At 38.0% G+C, this 19,620-nt stretch overlaps 1 protein-coding gene across 5 annotated transcripts in view; it reads left to right on the forward strand.

Moving 5' to 3' along the window:
• TPD52L1 (tumor protein D52-like 1) overlaps window positions 1-19,620 on the forward strand; it is an 84,223-nt gene that overhangs the window by 61,700 nt on the left and 2,903 nt on the right. Inside the window, exons 4-7 of one of the 5 annotated variants that reach the window (XM_012720811.1) lie at window positions 8,348-8,449; window positions 12,685-12,699; window positions 14,122-14,160; window positions 17,529-17,589. In XM_012720811.1, coding sequence (XP_012576265.1) covers window positions 8,348-8,449; window positions 12,685-12,699; window positions 14,122-14,160; window positions 17,529-17,589 — 217 coding nt within the window. The remainder of the gene's footprint in view (window positions 1-8,347; window positions 8,450-12,684; window positions 12,700-14,121; window positions 14,161-17,528; window positions 17,590-19,620) is intronic. The other 4 variants (XM_012720862.1, XM_012720921.1, XM_012720962.1 and 1 more) reach the window with 4 other exon arrangements.

A 19,620-nucleotide genomic window follows, 5' to 3' on the forward strand; every position in this document is an offset into this window, starting at 1 on the left:
CACGTGGTCACCTCCGGGGCAGGCGGGAATCGAACTCATGAGGAAGTGGCTTAAGCTTCGCAGTGCAGTGCTTTAACCCGCTGCGCCACCAGGGAGGGCCCACAAGGATTTTTTTTAAAGGTGAATCAGAACAGCAAGCCCTGCTGCAGCAAACCCTCCAGTGGCATCCACAGCCCTTGGACTAAACCCCCCCACACCTGCTCTCACCTCGTTGCTCACTCAGCATAATATAATCCCTCACTGTGGCAGGTGGGGCAGTGGTTGGGGGGAGATTCATAGTCCTCCTCCCACATGTTCTAGAAGGCATTTAGCCTCTTGGCATATAGGAGAATACAGGGATGCTTTGCTTAACAGCAGGATACATTATGAGCAATGTGTCTTTAGGCAAGTTGGTCCTCCTATGAGCATCACAGAGTGCAATTCTTAAAGCTAGATGGTACAGCCTGCGGTACACTTAGGTCACCCATACAGCCTGTTGGGTCACATCGAACTTGCAGCCTGTCATTGACCCAAACATCCTAAGTGCAGCTTGACAGCATAGAGTTTGTGTTTTCCTTGTGTTTGGAAAACAAATTGGTTTTATAGTCAGGCAGTCCACTTAGTATTAAGCTTTTCTGTTGCTGGATAAATAAAACAGTTTTATTCCCTGGGGATCTGGAGTCCGGAGTCAGGAAGACAGGATTTTGTTTTTGTTTTGTAAGTTGTTACAAATAACCTCCTAATGGATGAGTGTAGAAAGTGATATGAAGAAAAATGCAAGGTATTGTGGGAATGTGAAGCAAGAGAATGAAGTTTGTTTGGGTTTCAGGGAAGAGTCCTGAGGCAAGAGAGATTTAAGCAAAGCTCTGAAGGATGAGGTGGGTTGTACTCAGAGTGAGCTCCTGGGAGAAGATCCAGCCTGGTGAAGGCCTGAGGGAAAGACACCCTCTCCTTAAGGAAAGCAGTCAGTTAATTAGCAACTTGGACAGAGCAGGGACAAGGGGCAGGGGCCATACTGCTCAGAGCTTGATGGTGTCTCTCAGTCACCTTTATTCTTTATCCAAAGGCAACAACAGGACAAAAAAAAAAGTGACAATGCAGTTCCCTTATTTAACAAGTATTGATGAGTATCAGTTTGGCTGCCTTATTGCCCAGGAGCTGATCTAAGCCCTTAGGGTATGTAACTTCACAAGATCATCAAAATTCCTACTCTTTCAGTGTTGACAGGGAAAAGAACAAGAAACAATTAACAACAACACACAGAAATAAGGAACTATCAAGAAGAGTTCTGTGTGGCTTATGGTGAAGTACAGGCTTGGAGGCGAGGTTAGGAGCTGCTTCAGTGAAATCCTGTCCTGGGAGGTTGCTTTAAGCTGATATCTGAATGACAAGATCCAAACTTGTGATGATCCAGGGGACAGATTTCATGCCCAGAAAATGTCGCTGCCAAGACCCTGAGGGAGGAACTAACTTTGCAGCTAAATTTTAGGATCCAAAGTAAGCTTTGCGCAGGGAGTGGAGTGAGCAATGAGGTGAGAACCTTTTGGACTGCCAAGCCCTGGCCTGGGGGCTTATTTCAAGGGCTGTGGATGCCACTGGAGGGTTTGCTGCAGCAGGGCGTGCTGTTCTGATTCACCTATTTAAAAAATCCTTGTGAAGTAGAGATTGTGGAGGAGCAGTAGTAGAAACTGGAAAATGATTTTATGAAACTATTGCAGTAGTTCAGGTGGTCACTGATGGTGGACAGAGGTGGGATAGGACTGGAAGGGGAGGTTTGGGAAAGGATCTTAAACCATTATATCTTTTTGGAAAGCCTAATAAATTTATCCTGGATAAAGACTGCACCATTCAATATTTTTAAATATTCACAGAGCTTGCAAATTGAAGTTGCTAATGATTTGTTTATTCTTTGGTTTTGTGCTGCTGATACTTCCAGACCATTATCATCAGTAATGACTGAACTTCCTTATGGGTTGGAGGCAGGAAGATGAGGAAAGTAGAGTGATCAATTGGGGTATAGCATTATAACTCCAGGTGTTTGGATTCAACTTTGGGTCTCTCTGCACCTGTGAAATGGGGCTCTCTAGTAACACTGCAGTTAGTTAATATTTGTAAAACTTGGAATTCAGTGTCTGACACTTTGTAGATATGTTAGCTGTTCCAGGAAACAACTTTGGTAGGAAGACTAGAGAATTCTACTTGAGCTGTGAAAAGTATGAAATGATGCCAAATAGACAGACAAGTTTATATACTGAGAGAACAACTTGAAGGAAAGATCAGGGACAAAGGTGGATATTTGGGAGTCATTTCCATACTGATGTCATTAAACACTATGGAACTAGAAAAGATTTCCTCAGAGATTATTTAAAAATTATGGACGATATGGCCTCACTAATCTTTAGAATAGATATGATGTTTCCTCTGTTGGAAGGAATCAATCCTTTGAGTTTTTTTTAAAGATTTATTTATTTATGCACACAAGAACTAGGGTACAGGCCAGAGGTGCGGGGGGGGGGGGGTGCAGGTGAGATGATCCTCCAGATACAGAGTGAGGAACAGAGTAGGCAGATTGACTGAAATACAACTGCTGAGCAGCAGTGGGTCAGGAGAGGTCTGCCAGGCCAGGTGGGTCCCTGGCCGAGAATCAAATTCATGCTGCAGTGGCTTCGGACAGCTTCATGGTGCTGCGCTTTAATCCTTTGCACCACCAGGGAGGCCCCTCAATCTCCTTTCTTTTTTTTTTCTTTTTTTTTTTTAAGATTTATTTATTTGTGCATACAGAACTGGGGTACAGGCCAGAGACACGGAGGGTGAGAGGATTCACCAGAGACAAAGTGGGGAGCAGAACAGGCAGATCGACAAAGTACACTGCTGAGGGGAGCAGCGGTAGGGTCAGGAGAGGTCTGCCACGCCATGTGGTCACCTCCGGGGCAGGCGGGAATCGAACTCATGCAGAAGCGGCTTTAGATTCTCAGTGCTGTGCTTTAACCCGCTGCGCCACCAGGGAGGGCCTCAATCTCCTTTCTTAAGAGAAAGGAATAGCTCTCTTGTTTATGTGGTTTCTGGAGAGCATCTTTCTCCCACCTTGTTTCCTGGCTGCTGAGGGAAGGGGAAAAGTCTAAATCACATGCTGGGTGTGGTGGTAATAACAATATATTTTTCCCCTGAATTGATTAATTCAATCCCTGTTGTTAATGTTCATGATACCCATCCTGGAACATGCTCTGTACCTCTGCATTAAGAATTTTGATGTGAGGGAATTGGAGTAGGGTTAGGTTGGATAGAATTAGATTTCAAAGCACTAAAAAGAATTTTAGCTGTCAAGAATTGATTGCAGGTGATTCCCAGAGGCGATATACTTTGCATACTGATTAAGCAATCATGACCTATTTAGTTTGATTTATAATGAAAAGGAAATTTATGGTATGTTAATGAAAGATCTTGGCATAGTTTAGCTTGTGGTAGGACTCAAACTGGAATAGGACAAGATGAGTAGGGGTAATTACACAGCAGACTACAGTTGTCTAATTTATGGAAAGATAACTAGACAGCAGCAGGTCAAGAGATCATTTATGTCCAGGATTTGCTGTGACCATTGTTTTTATCTTAGTATTTTATGTGCTTTGATTTCAAAGAATTGGTTACTTACTGTCTTTTTGTGTTTTGTGGGGAAATTGAGTAGTTTTGAGGTAAAAAGATAGGAGACACTGGAGGAGACACTGAATTTCTTTTGTAATTTTATTCAAATTATATCCTTCATTTTAATATGTGTTCAGCCCTAGCTAACCCATGAAATATCCCTACCAATCAAGCCCCCTGAATTGCACCACAGAGCAAATGGTAGACTTACAGAGGGGAGGTTTTGGAAAGGATTTTAAAACATTTCATCTTTTCAGAAATTCTAAATAATAATGATAATATGTTTATCCTATACAAAGAGGAATACAATTCTGATATTTTAAAGTACACAGTGTTGGAAAACTGAAGTTTAGTCTATTATTTATTTACTCTTTGGTTTTGTGTTTCTGAAACTTCCAGACTGTTTTCATCAGTAATGACTATCTATCTTTTATGTGGAACCTGTTTTGGCACCACTGAGTTCAGAAGTGTTAGTGAAGATTAAAGATCTAATTTAAGAAGACAACCATAGCCAATCACACACAATTGCTCATTCTTCTTGCCTTTCTTATCAAACCAGGCAGGAAGCACAGTCTTCTTTTTTAGATTCAAAGTGGTAAATTTGTGTTTTGATAACACATTTAGGAAAACTTGGAAGAAAATAAGTAATTTTTTTTTCTTTAGGAAAGTGGTCTTTTTAAAATCCATTAAAATAATGTTCTTTTAAATTCCTTAATAGAAATATATTTGTAATATAAAGTATCTTCTTCTAAAAATACTATTGAGTTAAATTTTTTGTATTGTGTGTAAAAAATGCTTTAAGTCAAAACATTTTGGAAGACATGCTTTTCTCCCTTTGATGTTTAACATTGACTTTCAAATTAGTAAGACATGACAAGAGAAATGTGCGTGAATAAACAATAGAATACCTTTTATTTGGCTGACAGAGAACCTTACCCCAAAGTACTGAAAATCCCCTTTGTCAGTATGACAGCCAAACAGCTAACCTCTATTAAATATGATCTATTTCTTAAAGAACACACACACACCTTAGATCACAAAGGAATTTTATTCAGCCCCCAAAAGGAAGGACATATGTAATCTTAAAAACAAAACAAAACAAAAAACCACACATCATGTTCAACAGAGAGTGGAAAGATTTGCAAGACGCTGGATGGTGGAGCAAATAGACATTATAAAGGCTACAAACATTCAGTTGTAAGCGGAATAAGATCCGAGGAGCTACTTTATAATAGAGCGAATACAATTTATAACACTATCTGATACAATTAAAACTTGCTCAGAGAGTAGAACTTAAATAGTCTCTCTTAAATTTATATATGACTTGCATACTGTATACATAGCTCAAATCATCAGTGTAACACTGAGTATCTTACAGTTTTGTCAGTTATGCCTCAGTAAAGCTTTTTTAAAAAAACACCTACCCATTCAAGCCAAAGTGAATCTCTGAAAAGTTTATTTTCCTATTGGTTTTCATTGAAACATGGGAAATTTGTTTGTACTCAAAAACATCTCCCCATAAACAATCTTCCATTAATTCATGCATACAGTGTACTCTGAGTTTGAGTTGCTATTTGCTCTCTGTTAAGCCTTTGCCAAAGCCCCAGCACCAGACCAGAAGGCAGCCTTGTTTGGGAAGGGCAGGTCCTCACAGAGCTAATTTTTTCAGCATCACTTTAGACTCCACAAGGACGAACTTGCCTTCAGACCCCTATTGGTATCCTCCAGACTTAAAAACTTCACTTTGGAGAGTCCTGATTCTGTCCCTGTCACTGAAGATTAGATATCAAACTGGATTCTCATCCTTCATGTGTTCTTGCTCTGGTTTATTCAGGCCTTGGGTTGGCTCCTACTCTCAGAAATTTCAGAGAAATCAGAAAACCAAAGCAATAGAATCCAGACTTGGAAAAGTCCAAAATTGCCACATCATGAAAAAATGTTTGCAAGAAACGCTGCAAGGAACTGAAAGGACAGGCACCTAACACCGATTTTGTCCTCTTCCTTTCTGTTTTAAAGATTTATTTTTATTTATTTATGACTAGAGAACTAGGTGTAGTCCAGAGCTTCTTAAAGCATATGCTCTCAATTTTTTGACTTCTCAAAGCACAGTTGATAGCAAGCTGAGGTCATCTAAACATTTTGACTATTTTAAAAAAGAAATATATAGTAGTTTTCTGTTTTTTTCAGTTTTCAAGTTAATCATGGTGTGACTTATCTTTGACTTAAACTAAGGGATACTAATTATTAAAAATACATCTTCCATATGATCCAGCAATTCCACTCTTAGGTATATATCAAATGAACACAAATTACTGATTTGAAGAGGTATATGCAATTTTTTGTTCATTGTAGCACTGTTTACAATATCCAAGTTGAGAAAACAAATACCCAGTGACAGTAGTTGGAATATATGTACGATGGAGTACCACTAGGCTATCAGAAAGAAAAAGATGAACTGTTGCCATTGGTGACAACATGGGAGCCTTTCACATAACTGTGTGTTATGTGAAATAAGTCAGAAGGAGAAAGACAAATGCCAAATGATTTCACTCATGTGGAATACAGAGAAAACAGACAAAAGAACTGGTGAAGTAAACCAAAAAAAACCCTTGAAATGTGAGTGCAGAGCTGAAGCCACTGGAGAGGGAGGAGGCTGAGTGAGGCAACAGTAGTCTGGGGTTGTAAAGGACTGTGGGTGTCTGGATGATGGGGTTGGGGTGGTAGCTACTGAGAAGGCGTGAGCCTATTCCCTTAAATTGCTGTAAACCAATAACGGAAGAAAAAAAGAGAGAGAGAGAGAGAGAGATGCTCTTAATCTAAAATGCTAAATACTATTTCCATTTAAATTACAAGGTGGCCAAGTGAATCAGAAGATTGGTGTTTAAATTGATTTTCAGTTTTGAATATTTATATAATAGGGCTGCAAAACATTCATTCAAACTATGTACTGAATGAAATCCATGGCACAATGCAAGGAGATGAAGACACAACTACGTGCACTTCCTTGGAGCTGACCAGGGGCCTAACAGGGTTTTTCTTCGAGATGCAGGCACCTAGTCTCTGGATAGGGGTGTGTATTTCTTATTACATTTTAAGCTGAGCCAATTAGGATCAGAAGAGAGTTACAGGACGTCGGAGATGCACCAGTCCAGAGGGAGCCTTCACTTAGACTGAGCAGTGCGGGTGGAGCTCCTGGGAGCTTGTACTCCTGGTGCAGTCGCCTATTTTTCATGGGGTCCTGCTTTCTTTGTTCTTGGAAATCTCTTCCTCCCATATAACCCTTTCTCATTGCCTAACCGCTGAAAATCTCTCTCCCTCAATTATTAGTTTCTAAGTAATGTATGTAAGATGATTGCTAATCCTTTAAAAAGAAATGTGAAGTTTAGTCTGCCAGAAAATTGTAAAAAGATGTAAAAATATGTGTAGGGGGGAATGAGCATCTTAGAATTCTTGAAATATAGTATTATTACAGCTGATCCTTGAGTGTGGGGGGATTAGGGATCCCCCAGAGACTGCACCCCTCCCACATACCAAATGATTTCACTCATGTGGAATACAGAAAAATTGTGTTTAACTTATGACATCACCAAAACTAAACTACTAAATAGTCTGGAAGTCTTTCCAATAACAGTGATTCACATATATTTCATATATATATTGTATTCGTACAGTAAATTGAGCTTGAGAAAAGAAAATGTTACTAATAAAATCATAAGGAAGAGAAATATTATTTAAAGTGTATTCTTTAAAAAAAAGATTTATTTATTTGCTCATACAGAAATGGGATACAGGCTAGAGGTATGGGAGGGAGAAGATTCATCAGAGACAGCAGGGAACAGAACAAGCAGACTGATGAGGTACATTGCTGAAGGGAGCAGCGGGCAAGACAGGAGAGGTCTGCTGCACCATGTGGGTCACCTCCCTGGCTGGGAATTGAACTGGTACTGAAGCAGCTGCGGCTAGCTGCCTAGTGCTGCACTTTAACCCATTGTGCCAGCAGGGAGGGCCCTAAAGTGTATTATTCTTACTCTCAGTTATATTGCTTGTTTGCAAGTTGAGTCTCTTGTCAGTATTTACATCAATATTATCTCACTGATGGTACAAAATACTGTAGATTTATGTCTTACTAACACTAGGTATCAACAGCGAAAAGATTATGTGAAAAATAAGTTTCTATTTATAGACCAGTATAACAATTCATGCATAGTTAATGAGAAACTGCAGTATAATTGCTTCACCATAGCATAGTGTGATCTATATGATTGTTGAGCCTACACCTAATGAATTTTTAAATTTTTTTTCAATATTTCTAGGCTATAACATTCATCTGTGAGGTCTTTCAATATCAATATCAAAAACAATATCAATATAGTTAGTGGAAAAAATCCATATATGAATGGCCCCACACAATTCAAACCCTTGTTGTCCAAGCGTGAATTGTACTTCTCTCCACAAACACTGGCACTAAGGAAGTTCACCTAACTCACCTCAAATGCCTTTCATCTCCAAGGCCACAAGACATTCAGCTAGCAGGCAGGCACAGTAGCCCGGATGAGCCTTTCCCTCAATGAAGGGTGCATCATCCCAAAAATGGATAGATACAGTTACCCCTATAAATCATCTTTTTCCTAATTCTGAATTGTCAGAGAGAAGGAGAGAGGACAGGAAGTGTTTTATGGACTGTGGTGATATGTAAGTGGTCTTAACTGTTACTCTGTTTTACTCACAGCTACAAGAAGACACAGGAAACCCTGAGTCATGCAGGGCAGAAGGCGACTGCAGCTTTCAGCAACGTGGGGACAGCCATCAGCAAGAAGTTTGGAGACATGAGGTACTGTGGGAAAGAACCAGGGGAGTGGTGTGAAGCCCTTGTTTTCCTAAAAAAGGGGAACATTATTGACTTGCTGGACTTTCTAAAATATTAATTTTGGGGGGGATAGAAATTATGTGACTGAGATAAGTTATTATATAAACCTTCCTTGACTTATAACCAGGTTGATGGGGATTCTGTCTTATTTCTGTGTAAGTCAAAGATGCATTTTATACATCTAAGCTTAGCCTAGGCTTCCTTAAATGTGCTCAGAACGCTTACATTAGCTTACAGGTGTGCAGAATCGTTGGTCACAAAGATTGTTTTATAATAAAGTGTTGACTGCCTCCTGTAGTCAAATTACTATAATTTACTGAGAGTGAAAACCAGATGGTTGTCTGGGGACTCAGAATTAACAGGCACAGCTGAACGCAGAAGGTTTTTTGAAGCACAGAGCTATAGTTCATTGCTGGATAATGGGGTTCTGGTCATCAAGCTCCCTTTTGATGATGCTCAAGCATAGCTGGTAGAACATGCTGTAGAGATAGAGCTGTTGACACTGGTGATTGCTTGGCTGACTGGGAGCTGTGGCTTCCAGAGAGTAACACGCTGCATGTCATTAGCCCAAGAAAACATAAGAACTCAAATTTTCAAGTATGGCTTCTGCTCAGTGTGCATCACTTTTCACACCATTGTGAAGTTTAAAAATCATAAATTGTAACATTTTCCACCTGAAGGTCAAGCATAGGTGGGTCCCAAAGATGGGATCTGGCCTATTAAAAGCAGAAAATAGAGGTGCCTTTAATCAGTAGTAATGAGTAGAGATTTCAAAAGAATGCAGCACATACTGAATCTTAACCATTGTGATTTAAAGATAATTTAAAATATATGTTCAGTGATAACCTGCACTAGATTACCTTTTTTGGTGCATATCAACTTAGTATATATTTTTTCTATCTAAACATGTATATATTTGTTATTCCAAAAAAGATATTCTATGTATAACATATACTTATAACAGCTTTTTTTACTTTACTAATATATTGTGATGATGTCCATATATATATTTCTTAAGCCTTTAAACCTTTATTTTTGATAAATGTATTAATCTTCCAGGGCATAGTTTCAGCAAAACATTTAAACAAATCTCCTTGCACATTTTTGTTATTTTCAGTGTTTCAATATTATGTGAAATAGGATGAATATCAAGGTAAATTTTGAACAAATGTTCTCACTATCAGCACCAGAAAAACAATGTAGCATTATTTTTTTTTACTTTTTATATTATATACTTAGAAATTATCTTATGTAGAGTTTACTACTCAAGTATTTTTACTTGCTTAAGTGCCCATTATAATTTAATTTGAATTTGACTAATAATGCTTAATAGATATTTTTATAAATCATTTTTGTTCTCTAGAAATCAAATTCATATTTTTAGCTTTCAAGTACATTTCAAATTTGTTACTTAAAAAAAATGCATATAATTTCACTGAATTCTTAAGATAGTATTTTATCTTCCTGTAATTTTGATACCTAAAGGCAAATATCTATATCTTCGTGTTTCCGTTATTTTTGGCTTCAAGAATTGTTGAATTGTCTCATATTCATGCACCAACTAGCATGGTGGCATTAGGAGCTAAAAAAGTTAATTAAATAAGTGCATGTGCCTGAATCTGAATACACAGGTTTATCTTCATTTTTACTAATGCAATAGCGAAAAGTCATTGACATTCCTCAGAAGCAGCATTTGATGAACAGATAAACCTGTTGCATTAGTAATTAACCCTAATAATATTAGAAATAAAACTTGCAACCACTTCACTGGCATTAGAACATTTATCTAATAGAACATAAATCATTCCATATAATAGGAAAGACCTGTTCTATATCTTCATGTTAATAAAATTTGTTCTTTACTGACTTCCTTGGAGCCTCTCATTTGAATGCCAGGACCTCATAATATTTAGAACAGTGTTTCTCCAACTGTAGTAGATCTTATAAACATCTCTGAAGTTTTTCCAAATGCACATTTCAGTTTCTACCTTTTAAGATTATGCCCCCAGCAGGTCTGGGAAGAGCTGGGAAATCTGCATTTGTAAGAAGTTCCCACATCAGGTGTTTAGGTTTTAAGGAGACCACATCTAACTACTTACCCTGAATGTTCTCAGTTCTGAAATGGGATAAGTAAAAAACCCTATCAAATTATTATAAAAGTAGCCGAAAAGAGCCTGCTGTGAATCTAGTGCTCAATAAATGCTAGTTTTTAATCTTTACTAAGTGAATCTCAATTACAAATTGGCTCTATAATGAGGGAAAAGTACATTAATAGGAGTGAATAATACTTGCTTTGCTTAGTAAAGAACAAAGACTGTATTTTACTGAAATATTTGTGTTCATACACATTGAGTGTAATATCAAGATTGTGTTGACTGCCTTTTCTCTTGTTTCAATGAAACATTGTTTTAGTGTAATAGGTATTTCCTAAGAGTTCCAAACTGTTCATTTATTATTGCCTTACAGAAAGGACATACTTTCATTAAAACTTGTAGCTGAAAATATTGGATAAATGTGTTATTAGAGACTCAAATATGGCCCTGAAATATTTTGTACAGTTTGCGAAATTCAGAGCTATATTTTTCTCAAGCTTATAATATCTAATATTTGTTTATAAACGAGGATACATTCCTGTGAAAAGCTTTAAATTATGTTAAACAAGTAATAATATGTAAAAGTAATATTTGAAAATTGCTTAAAGTTTAACTTGATTTGCAAATGAGAAATATTAGTCTTGATTTTTTTATTGATAATATGTATTACAGATTTGCTAATTTGCAAACTGATAGTGGGCAATTTTTAAAATCTATTTCTATTTTACTTTTTACAATTTGGGATAAATCTCTTCAATTATTTTTATTTAACTGTAAAATATATTTTGTCTCATTTGTAACTGGAAAGGGAGATTCTGACCCAGCTCCTTGGCAATATGAGTGCAGTTTTCACCTGCTGGTTCACCTTCTGGGAGCCAAGAAGCTTCGCTCCAGGCCAAACCCCCAAAAGAAATCTGGACCCTTGAGTACCTCAAGACTAAGATTAGAATGAGGAATGTGAGATGCCTGCTAAGGATAAGATTTATTGAAAAGCGACAGAGTAAGAAAGAGCCCTATGAGAACTCCTTAAACAAAAGGGCTCCTGGTTGATCCAGGTTATGGGACTAAACAGGTTTTATTGCTGGGGTTTGAGCCCAGTGTGATCCATATTTTGTTGCCAGTTGTGAGCACCGCTCAGTTAAAGCTCAGTGGTTGTGCCCAGCTCCAGACTATTCCATGGGTGAATACCTCATGAAGAAAGGGTGTCCTTTCCAGCCTGACCCAGTCTAATGTAAGCTGCAAAGACAACTGGAATGCACAGGCTTGGAACAAACTAGAAAAACAGAAACCTAAAGGCCACGGAAGGGCAGCAGGCATCTGGGCCTGCAGTCAGATTTCTTTAACTTTCTGTGTACCAGCTCAATAAAACCAATGGCAACAGCAAAGTTCTGTCCTTGAGTCCTTTCTCCCTGTCTCTGTGCCCCAAGCCTTTTAGAGAAACACAGGACTCACTCTCACAGATGTATTATCTTTAAGAAAAAGTGTATTTAAGTATATATACTCCTAAGTATACATGTTATCAGAGAAATTTATGCTATGGAAAGTAGACCACATTGCATACGAGTTAATAATAATTAAAATGATAAATCAGAATGTGAAAACCTCACATTTGGAACTTTAAAAATTGAACCAACAATATTATGTTAGGATTTATTTGTTTTTGTAAAAATAAGCAATATTTTCAAACTATGATTTTCATCCTGATTCCATTAACTCCCCTTGGCCCAATCTCTGTCTTTTTTCTCCATCTGTAAAGTAATACTGTTAATAGCAGATCATTATAGTAATATTTGCATCTTGTAACTTTTCAGTGATTATTGTTCAAACTAGGGATGACATGTTTGGAGGAAGCTGATTATCTCATTAGGAGTCCACCACCTCTATCCAGGAATGTTATAGTTAGAAGCATAGTTTACATAACAAATTGGTAATTGTTAAGATAATTGTTAAGCACATACAGACCAAAAAAATGAGTGTGCTCAAAAAGGCCAGTCAATGGATTTACCTCATCTTTGCTGCGGGAACTTGAATGGGCAGGGAGGCAATTTCTTCCATCATGAGTGCTAACTCTACTCCTCCTTTCTCTCCTTGCCTCCTGGGCTGCAGGTCCCACTCCATAGGGTAAGCTCTGCCTTGGGGGTGTCCCGTTACTCCTTCCCTCCTCCCTCCTTCCCAGAGCCCATGTTTTCCATGCAGCGGATGTACTGCAAATAAAAACCCAGATCTCTTTTCCAGAGGGTATCAAGAGACAGGGCAGTTGCAGTTTTGAGGGCACCTAGTATATTTGAATTTCTTTACGCACGTGTTCCTCTCCTTTCTGAAACACTTACCCTAGTTTCGCTGGCCGAGTGGTCTCCTCAGGTAGTCATTCTGCCTCCCACTATCCTACACTGGCAAAGTTAGTTTGGTTGCAATAAAACGAAAAGTGGAAAGTGAGAGTTGTATGTATTTTATAAAACGTTGAGAAGGGGCATCAACATATCATTTTGTTTTCTAGATTGCCCTGTTTTTCTGAATTTCATGTTACTGTTCTTTTTGCAGATGGATCCCCTTCAGTTTACTGAAATTAGAGAGGAAAAAGGTCACTGGAAAAGCACAGTTGTTAGTCCCAGGCCTCTGAATTAAGCTTTCTTTGAAATGGAGTTTTGTTATATAGTTTTGGGGGGGATTTTTATTTTCTGAAGAAAAATACCTTGATAAGGCTGATGAATTACTTTGAGGAATTTTTGTTAAGTGTAACACCCCGTCAAATATTCTGCCCATGGTTTCTGAATGTTTAAGGGAAAGCCACAGAATGTCTTGAGTTTCTTTGGTCTTCTTTCCCCTTGAGTTTTAGTAAAGTTTCCATAACCTCAGGGAGTGCTAGCCCCTCAAAAATAGATCTAGTTTTGTTTCCTCTCTCCGCTCAGCCTGATTCCTGAGTGGAACTTGCATAGACATAATAGGCATTCAGTTAGAGAGAAGATGAGTCAGCTACTATAGAATTAATTGTATGAGAAGATTGAAGTTCTTCGCATCCTCAGAAATGTGAATATTTGCACCAAAGTTTCTAGAACAGATGCAGAAGTATCTGCTCCAAGTCAGACTCAATTGCATTCATCTGGCCTGTATTTCCTTGATTAGCTCTTGTTATCCTCAGTAGAGTTTCTCCACAAGCCAACAGTTAGCTTTTATCTGCCTCACTGTACTCCCTAGGCAGTGCTTTCTGCCCTATATTGTCTTCCTGAACAGGAAATGGGGGTGGAGAAGGAGCTGGACCCCAGAACTTGTCCATTGGCTGCTGAACTGACCTGGGGAAACCATAGCTTCTTCTCAACTTTCTGGAAGCCTACAGAAAGTAAAATAACATGCACCCATGAGCGATCTACTCTTCCTATATGCCCTTGGAGGCTGACCATGGCCTGTGCTATCCAACAAAAAACAAATGTCATGTTGGCAGGGTGGGCAGGGTTAAAACTGTTCTTTTATACTATGATAGGAAGTTTCTCATGTACTAATATTGTGCTGTCTTCTTTTTTCCCTCTAACTGCTTTTGCCCTGAAGCTACTCCATTCGCCATTCCATAAGTATGCCTGCTATGAGGTAATGTGTGCAAATTATTTTACATCATTTTAGTATAGAATGTGTAGGAAGTGCTATTGATGTTTGCTTGGTGAACTTTTCCTTCCTTATATGAAAGGAAATGCCCTACCTCACTGTCTTTCTGAAGAACCTTGGGAGAAAAGGCTAACAATGCTAAAGAGTAGTGTCACGGGCCTGGGCTTTTGACAAGACGTGTTGGCTTAAATCCATCCTCTCCAGATTATTTGGTTTAAATCCATCCTCTCCAGATTATGTCACCTAGGACACGTTACTTAATCTGTCCCAATCTCCAATCTCTTATTCACATACTGTGAGAAATAAGACCTACTTCACAGAGTTGTTGTGGCACATGGACAAAATAACCTGTGTGAAGCACAAAGAACAGGGGCCCAGAAAATTCTATGTACTCTTGCAAAGGTAGAAATACATTTCAGCAGAATTAAATGCAACCCCAGGAGAAAGCTTATTTATGTATTTATGTATGTATTTCCTGTCTTTGTCTCATATTACTTATTTTTTTTTGTTAAGTTATATTTGTTGAGGCAGTGTTATAGAGGCTTATACTCTACAAATGTATGTTATTTCACCACACCCACCACCAAAGCCTCAATAATGAAAGAATAAAAGACTAAGAGGTCTACAATTCTAGAAAGGTCATTCTTAGAATTTCTTAAGGTAAATATTAAGATAAAGTGTCTGGTAAACAATAAATATGTGATTAAAATTACTGGCCTTGGCTTTTGACAAGATGTGTTGACTCAAATCCATCCTCTCCAGATTATGTCACCTGAGATAAAACTTCTGAGAAAAACATTCTCTGTCAGATTTTATGGATTAGTGATACGATAGGGTAAGGTCACACAGGTAGTGATATAGAGGAACAAGTGTTAGACCGAAAATCAGAAGATGCAGGTGACAGACCAGCTCTGCCATGCAAGAACTCTGTGGCGTTGGAAAGGCACCTTAGTATTGTCATTGCATCATGCTTACAATAAAAAGCTAGGAGCAGAGTTACTGCTCAGGCCTCATGCTCCCTGGAGCCCTGAGATCTGCTTTGAGGTGCCATGGTGGGGGTAAAGTGGAGTTACCAACCTTAGGGTCCTTTTCCCTTCAGTAAAACTGTGTGTCTTCTACCTACTTTGTATTATATGTTGTGGTGTGAATATGTCCTGGAGAGAGTTCAGTTACTCTGTTGAGTTTGGGACCACTGAAGCCAGATGCCTTCTGGGTTCATTTTCAGTGCTAAAAGTTTGTGGTTGTATATGATGTGATTAAATCTGAGTGAAGTTTCTCCTTGTTCTACAACATGGATTCTATCATAATTTAGTTAGAGGAATGTCTGTTTTATCTTGTCTGATGATGTCTCTTCCACACTAGGGTCATTTGGTTACTTTGGAAATCTAACCAGAATATTTTGATTTCCCTAATATGGTGATAGAGAACTTTAATATTACTTATTCTGTCTTTGACTGACTTGTCCCTCCTAGCATGACACTCAGATTGAACAGTGCAACCTGTGACTCAGAGCTCCTTCACCTGTCAAATGTTATATTTGGGTGTCCAAAGAAGGCTTGGAAACAATTAACATGATTTTGTTCTCTGAACCAGGAATGCATCTAATATCATATGCATCGATGCAGCCCTAATGAACAGAAATTAAGTTTTTATTTTTAAACAGCATACTCCTCTGCTGTATGCTTATGATCCATCAGGCTGAGCCATCTGCCCTGATGCTATGTAGATAATGGATGACAAACCGTCCTGTGGGCTGGCTTGATGAAATAAAGCCTGCAGTGGACATCATGTGCTAATTAGATTATATGTTTGTTATTCCAGCCAGTATAACTTCACTAATATCTCATCATGTAACAGAGGTATTTGACTCATGTTTGAGTCACATGCAAGATGCCATGATGCTGTGCTCAACCCTTTGAACTGCTGTTGTTGAGTCATATAGTTTAATAATGCAAATGCATGTCTGATCATTGGAGCCATGTCTCAGGGGACACCCAAATAAAGTCAAGCTCACTCAAAAACTGCTCACTACGTTAGTTTCTTTTGATAGTGTTAGAGCCGTGCTTTATCCCACAACCTATGATGAAGCCCATGTCTATTTGTGGCTTATTCATCCTATTAAATAATATATATTCCATCTAGTTATGTTAAGCAGTAGATCCTTCATTTGGTACATTTTCTACATTGAGTTTGGCAACATGACATTAACATGACATTCTGAATTAATAACATCATTACCATTTAAAAACATCACCAAGTCCAACTAAAGAAACAGAATCTCAACTAACAAATGTATCATTTTCAGCTCATTCTCCTGTATGAAGTTTCTCTAGGCCATTCATCATTTTATTTCTTCTGCACTTGAGATTAACACATGGTTTATCAAATATTATGACATGCAGTTGAATTATTTGACCTGAAAATGGTGGTGATTGTTGTTTTTGAAAGCTGACACGGATACAAGATTTAAGATACATTTTTAGTTCAAATCCTGTTTCTTTAGTTGCACTTGGTGATGTTTGCAGTGGTAATGATGTCATTAATTCAGAATGCCATTTGGCCAAATTCAATACAGAAAATGCATCGAGTATCTACTGCTTAATATAACAAAATGGAACATAGATTATTTAATATAATGAATAAGTCACAAATAAAATGCCAATATACTGCAAAGGTTCTGTCTGTTAAGAGAACAAATAATTATAACCTTTTGGGGGAAGGAAAAGCCACAAGCACTAGATGATCTCAAATGAGACAAATAATGGGTGTATTTATACTTAAATTGTGAAAATATTGATTTTAAGAAATACCACCTCATGGAGGTTAACAAAAACGATTACTTTTTTAGCATGGACAAGAAAAAACTTCCAAACCCATTTGTCCCTGAGCTGTTTCTATATTGTCTTACAGTCCCTGAAAGAAGTGACTAAAATTCCAACTGGGAAAAGTTAAATGTTACATTCTTCAAACAGACTTCCCATTGCTTACTGAAAAAATGTGAGTTAGGAGTGTTGTGATAAAGCAATCAGTGAATGAAAAATCAAGCGATTACCCCTTTAAGTCATTGGAAATGATTTTCAATGCACTGCGGTGTGATGATAGCCACAGCCTTGCAAATGCTTTCATACTTATTCTGTAGTTGAATATTTTACATTGCACAATTCTATGTCAGGTTGAGGTTTCTGATCTTACCTAGTAGAAGTGAAATGTATTTTTAAAACATGGTTGGTGTAAGTGGCAAATGACAGCTAACTCTGGTACAGAGGTGATATTTACAACTAAGAGCAGAAAACCAGACAGCATGGTTGCTAAGAAGTAGGTCTTTGGAGCTGACCTCTCTTTTTCTATTTTAGGAATTCTCCTACTTTCAAATCTTTTGAGGAAAGGGTTGAGACAACTGTCACAAGCCTCAAGGTACAGAAGAAGTGAATTTTGTGTCATTGGGTCTATGAATCAGGACAGCTTAGTCATCGTTGTGGTTAATACAAAGGCAGGGTCACCAGAATTCCCTGCAGCCGAAAAGGAAAGCTTGCAGTCAGTCCTTTTCTTCACGTATCAATCTAAGTATAACCAGTATTGAATAGTGTTGTGTCCTCACAAAGTTGTTTATGTAAGCCATTCATTAGTGAACTGTTCATGAAGATGAATTGGGTTTGTGTTCATCTGTTCATTTAGTTAGAACTGTTAATACTCTGCCTTCCAAAGTCAGTTTGTGAGAAGGGATTGTGGACAGGACAAAGAGTATGTTCTGAATTTAGAGTGCAAGTGAAAGCTTAATTATAGCTTGAAGCTCTTCACTGTGGACATGGACTAACAAAACTGAGCGTGGCTCTAGGTGTTATCCTGCTGTCCACTAGCCTTCAGTTAACTAGATTTGCTTACTTAATTTCTGTACCAAGCACAGCAAGATTATCACAAGGGAAAATAAAACCGAGTCACAAAATGTATTCTTTTGTAAAAATACACAGATCCCTGGGTATGGCCGTCTTTGGCTTCATTAACCAGCAGTTTCTGTTGTGCAATTCCTCATTACTCTCCTTGTTGAGATCATCACTTAAAGTGCACAGGGACTGGTTGGTGCCATTAAATTGCTCCCATTTGTAGGGAAAACTTTTGACAGGGAGGAACATGCAGCATTGTGGACGTATCTCTTGCTGAACTGTCTAGTAACAAAACAAAAAGGTTAAAGAAACCTAGTAGTCAGTTTGTCAACATTTGGTTCTTAGCCTTAGACAATACAAGAAGAGAGATTCTTTTGCTTGTTAGACAAGTTCTGATGGAGGAGAAATTGTGCTTTTTAGGTTTTCTTTAGAAGAAGGAGATATGAAGAAGCAAAAGAATAAAGAACAGCCTATTATCATTTGCTTTTAGGAAATGCTGGTACGCTTACAGCTAACATGTGATTTCAGTGTTTTGATCCACCGTTTTAGCCTTTCACTTTTCTTAGCTTATCTGCAGATTAAATACTAACCAGTGTCAAGACCTCCTGAAAATGGATTCAATGTCTGCGTGATTCTCTATGGGTCTAACAAGGCTCACATCCCCTCATTTCCTCTGACATGGCCGGTGCCTGGTTCCTCTTTTTTCTGCCTACCCAGGCAATGGACAATAGCAAGTAATTATGCTTTTGTATGAGACCTCCCACTTCCCCAATAATTACAAACTACTGATTCATTTTTCCCCTGCCAGACTAAATAATAGATGTTTAACCTTTCATATATTTTCTGCATAGTTTACTTTTCGGAATCTCCAAATTTTCTAGAACTCTCTTCAATTATGGATCTGGACTCTGTTTCCTTCAAAGAAGCTGACTCATAAATCAGTCAATATGAGTGAAATTCTTTGCAGTCTTTGTGCTGCATTTCCATGCACATTTATGACTTTAAGGTTGATTTTTAAAACACCACTTGAAGAAAATCATACTCAGTTATTTGGGTTCTATTAGAAATAATGTTCTGCTGGTAGCTAAGGTTCATTCCTGCTACTTTCTCAGACAATATGTCACACACCATGTCGCATCTGCACCCAATCGATTGCTCTTCCTTTATACCTGACTCTGTAGATAGTTTGCTTTGCGATGAAACATTTTCCAGTTCATTGTTATCATTAAAAACCTAGCCCTTTCTTGTAATACATCAGTGTATTACTTCGTGGTATCTCAACTGACACCACCTATACAGTCAGTGAGCACACTACTGTCATCAAAACCAAATAGGCAGGCCCAGAACCAGCTCCTGTAAAACCACATTTGGTACATTTTCCCATTCACTAGTCATTAAAGAGTAAGTTAATTCCTTCCGACTGTTTACACCATATAATAAGATCAAGCAGACCATATAATAAGAGCATTACTTTTTGATGAGTACATTTCATGCCCTAAATTAAAACCTTAAAAAAATGTGAGATATGTTATATTTACTGTATCTATCTGTCCTCTCACCTCGC

The sequence above is a fragment of the Condylura cristata genome, unplaced genomic scaffold (assembly GCF_000260355.1).
Source record: "Condylura cristata isolate star-nosed mole 26May11 unplaced genomic scaffold, ConCri1.0 scaffold00001, whole genome shotgun sequence".
NCBI lineage: Eukaryota > Metazoa > Chordata > Mammalia > Eulipotyphla > Talpidae > Condylura > Condylura cristata.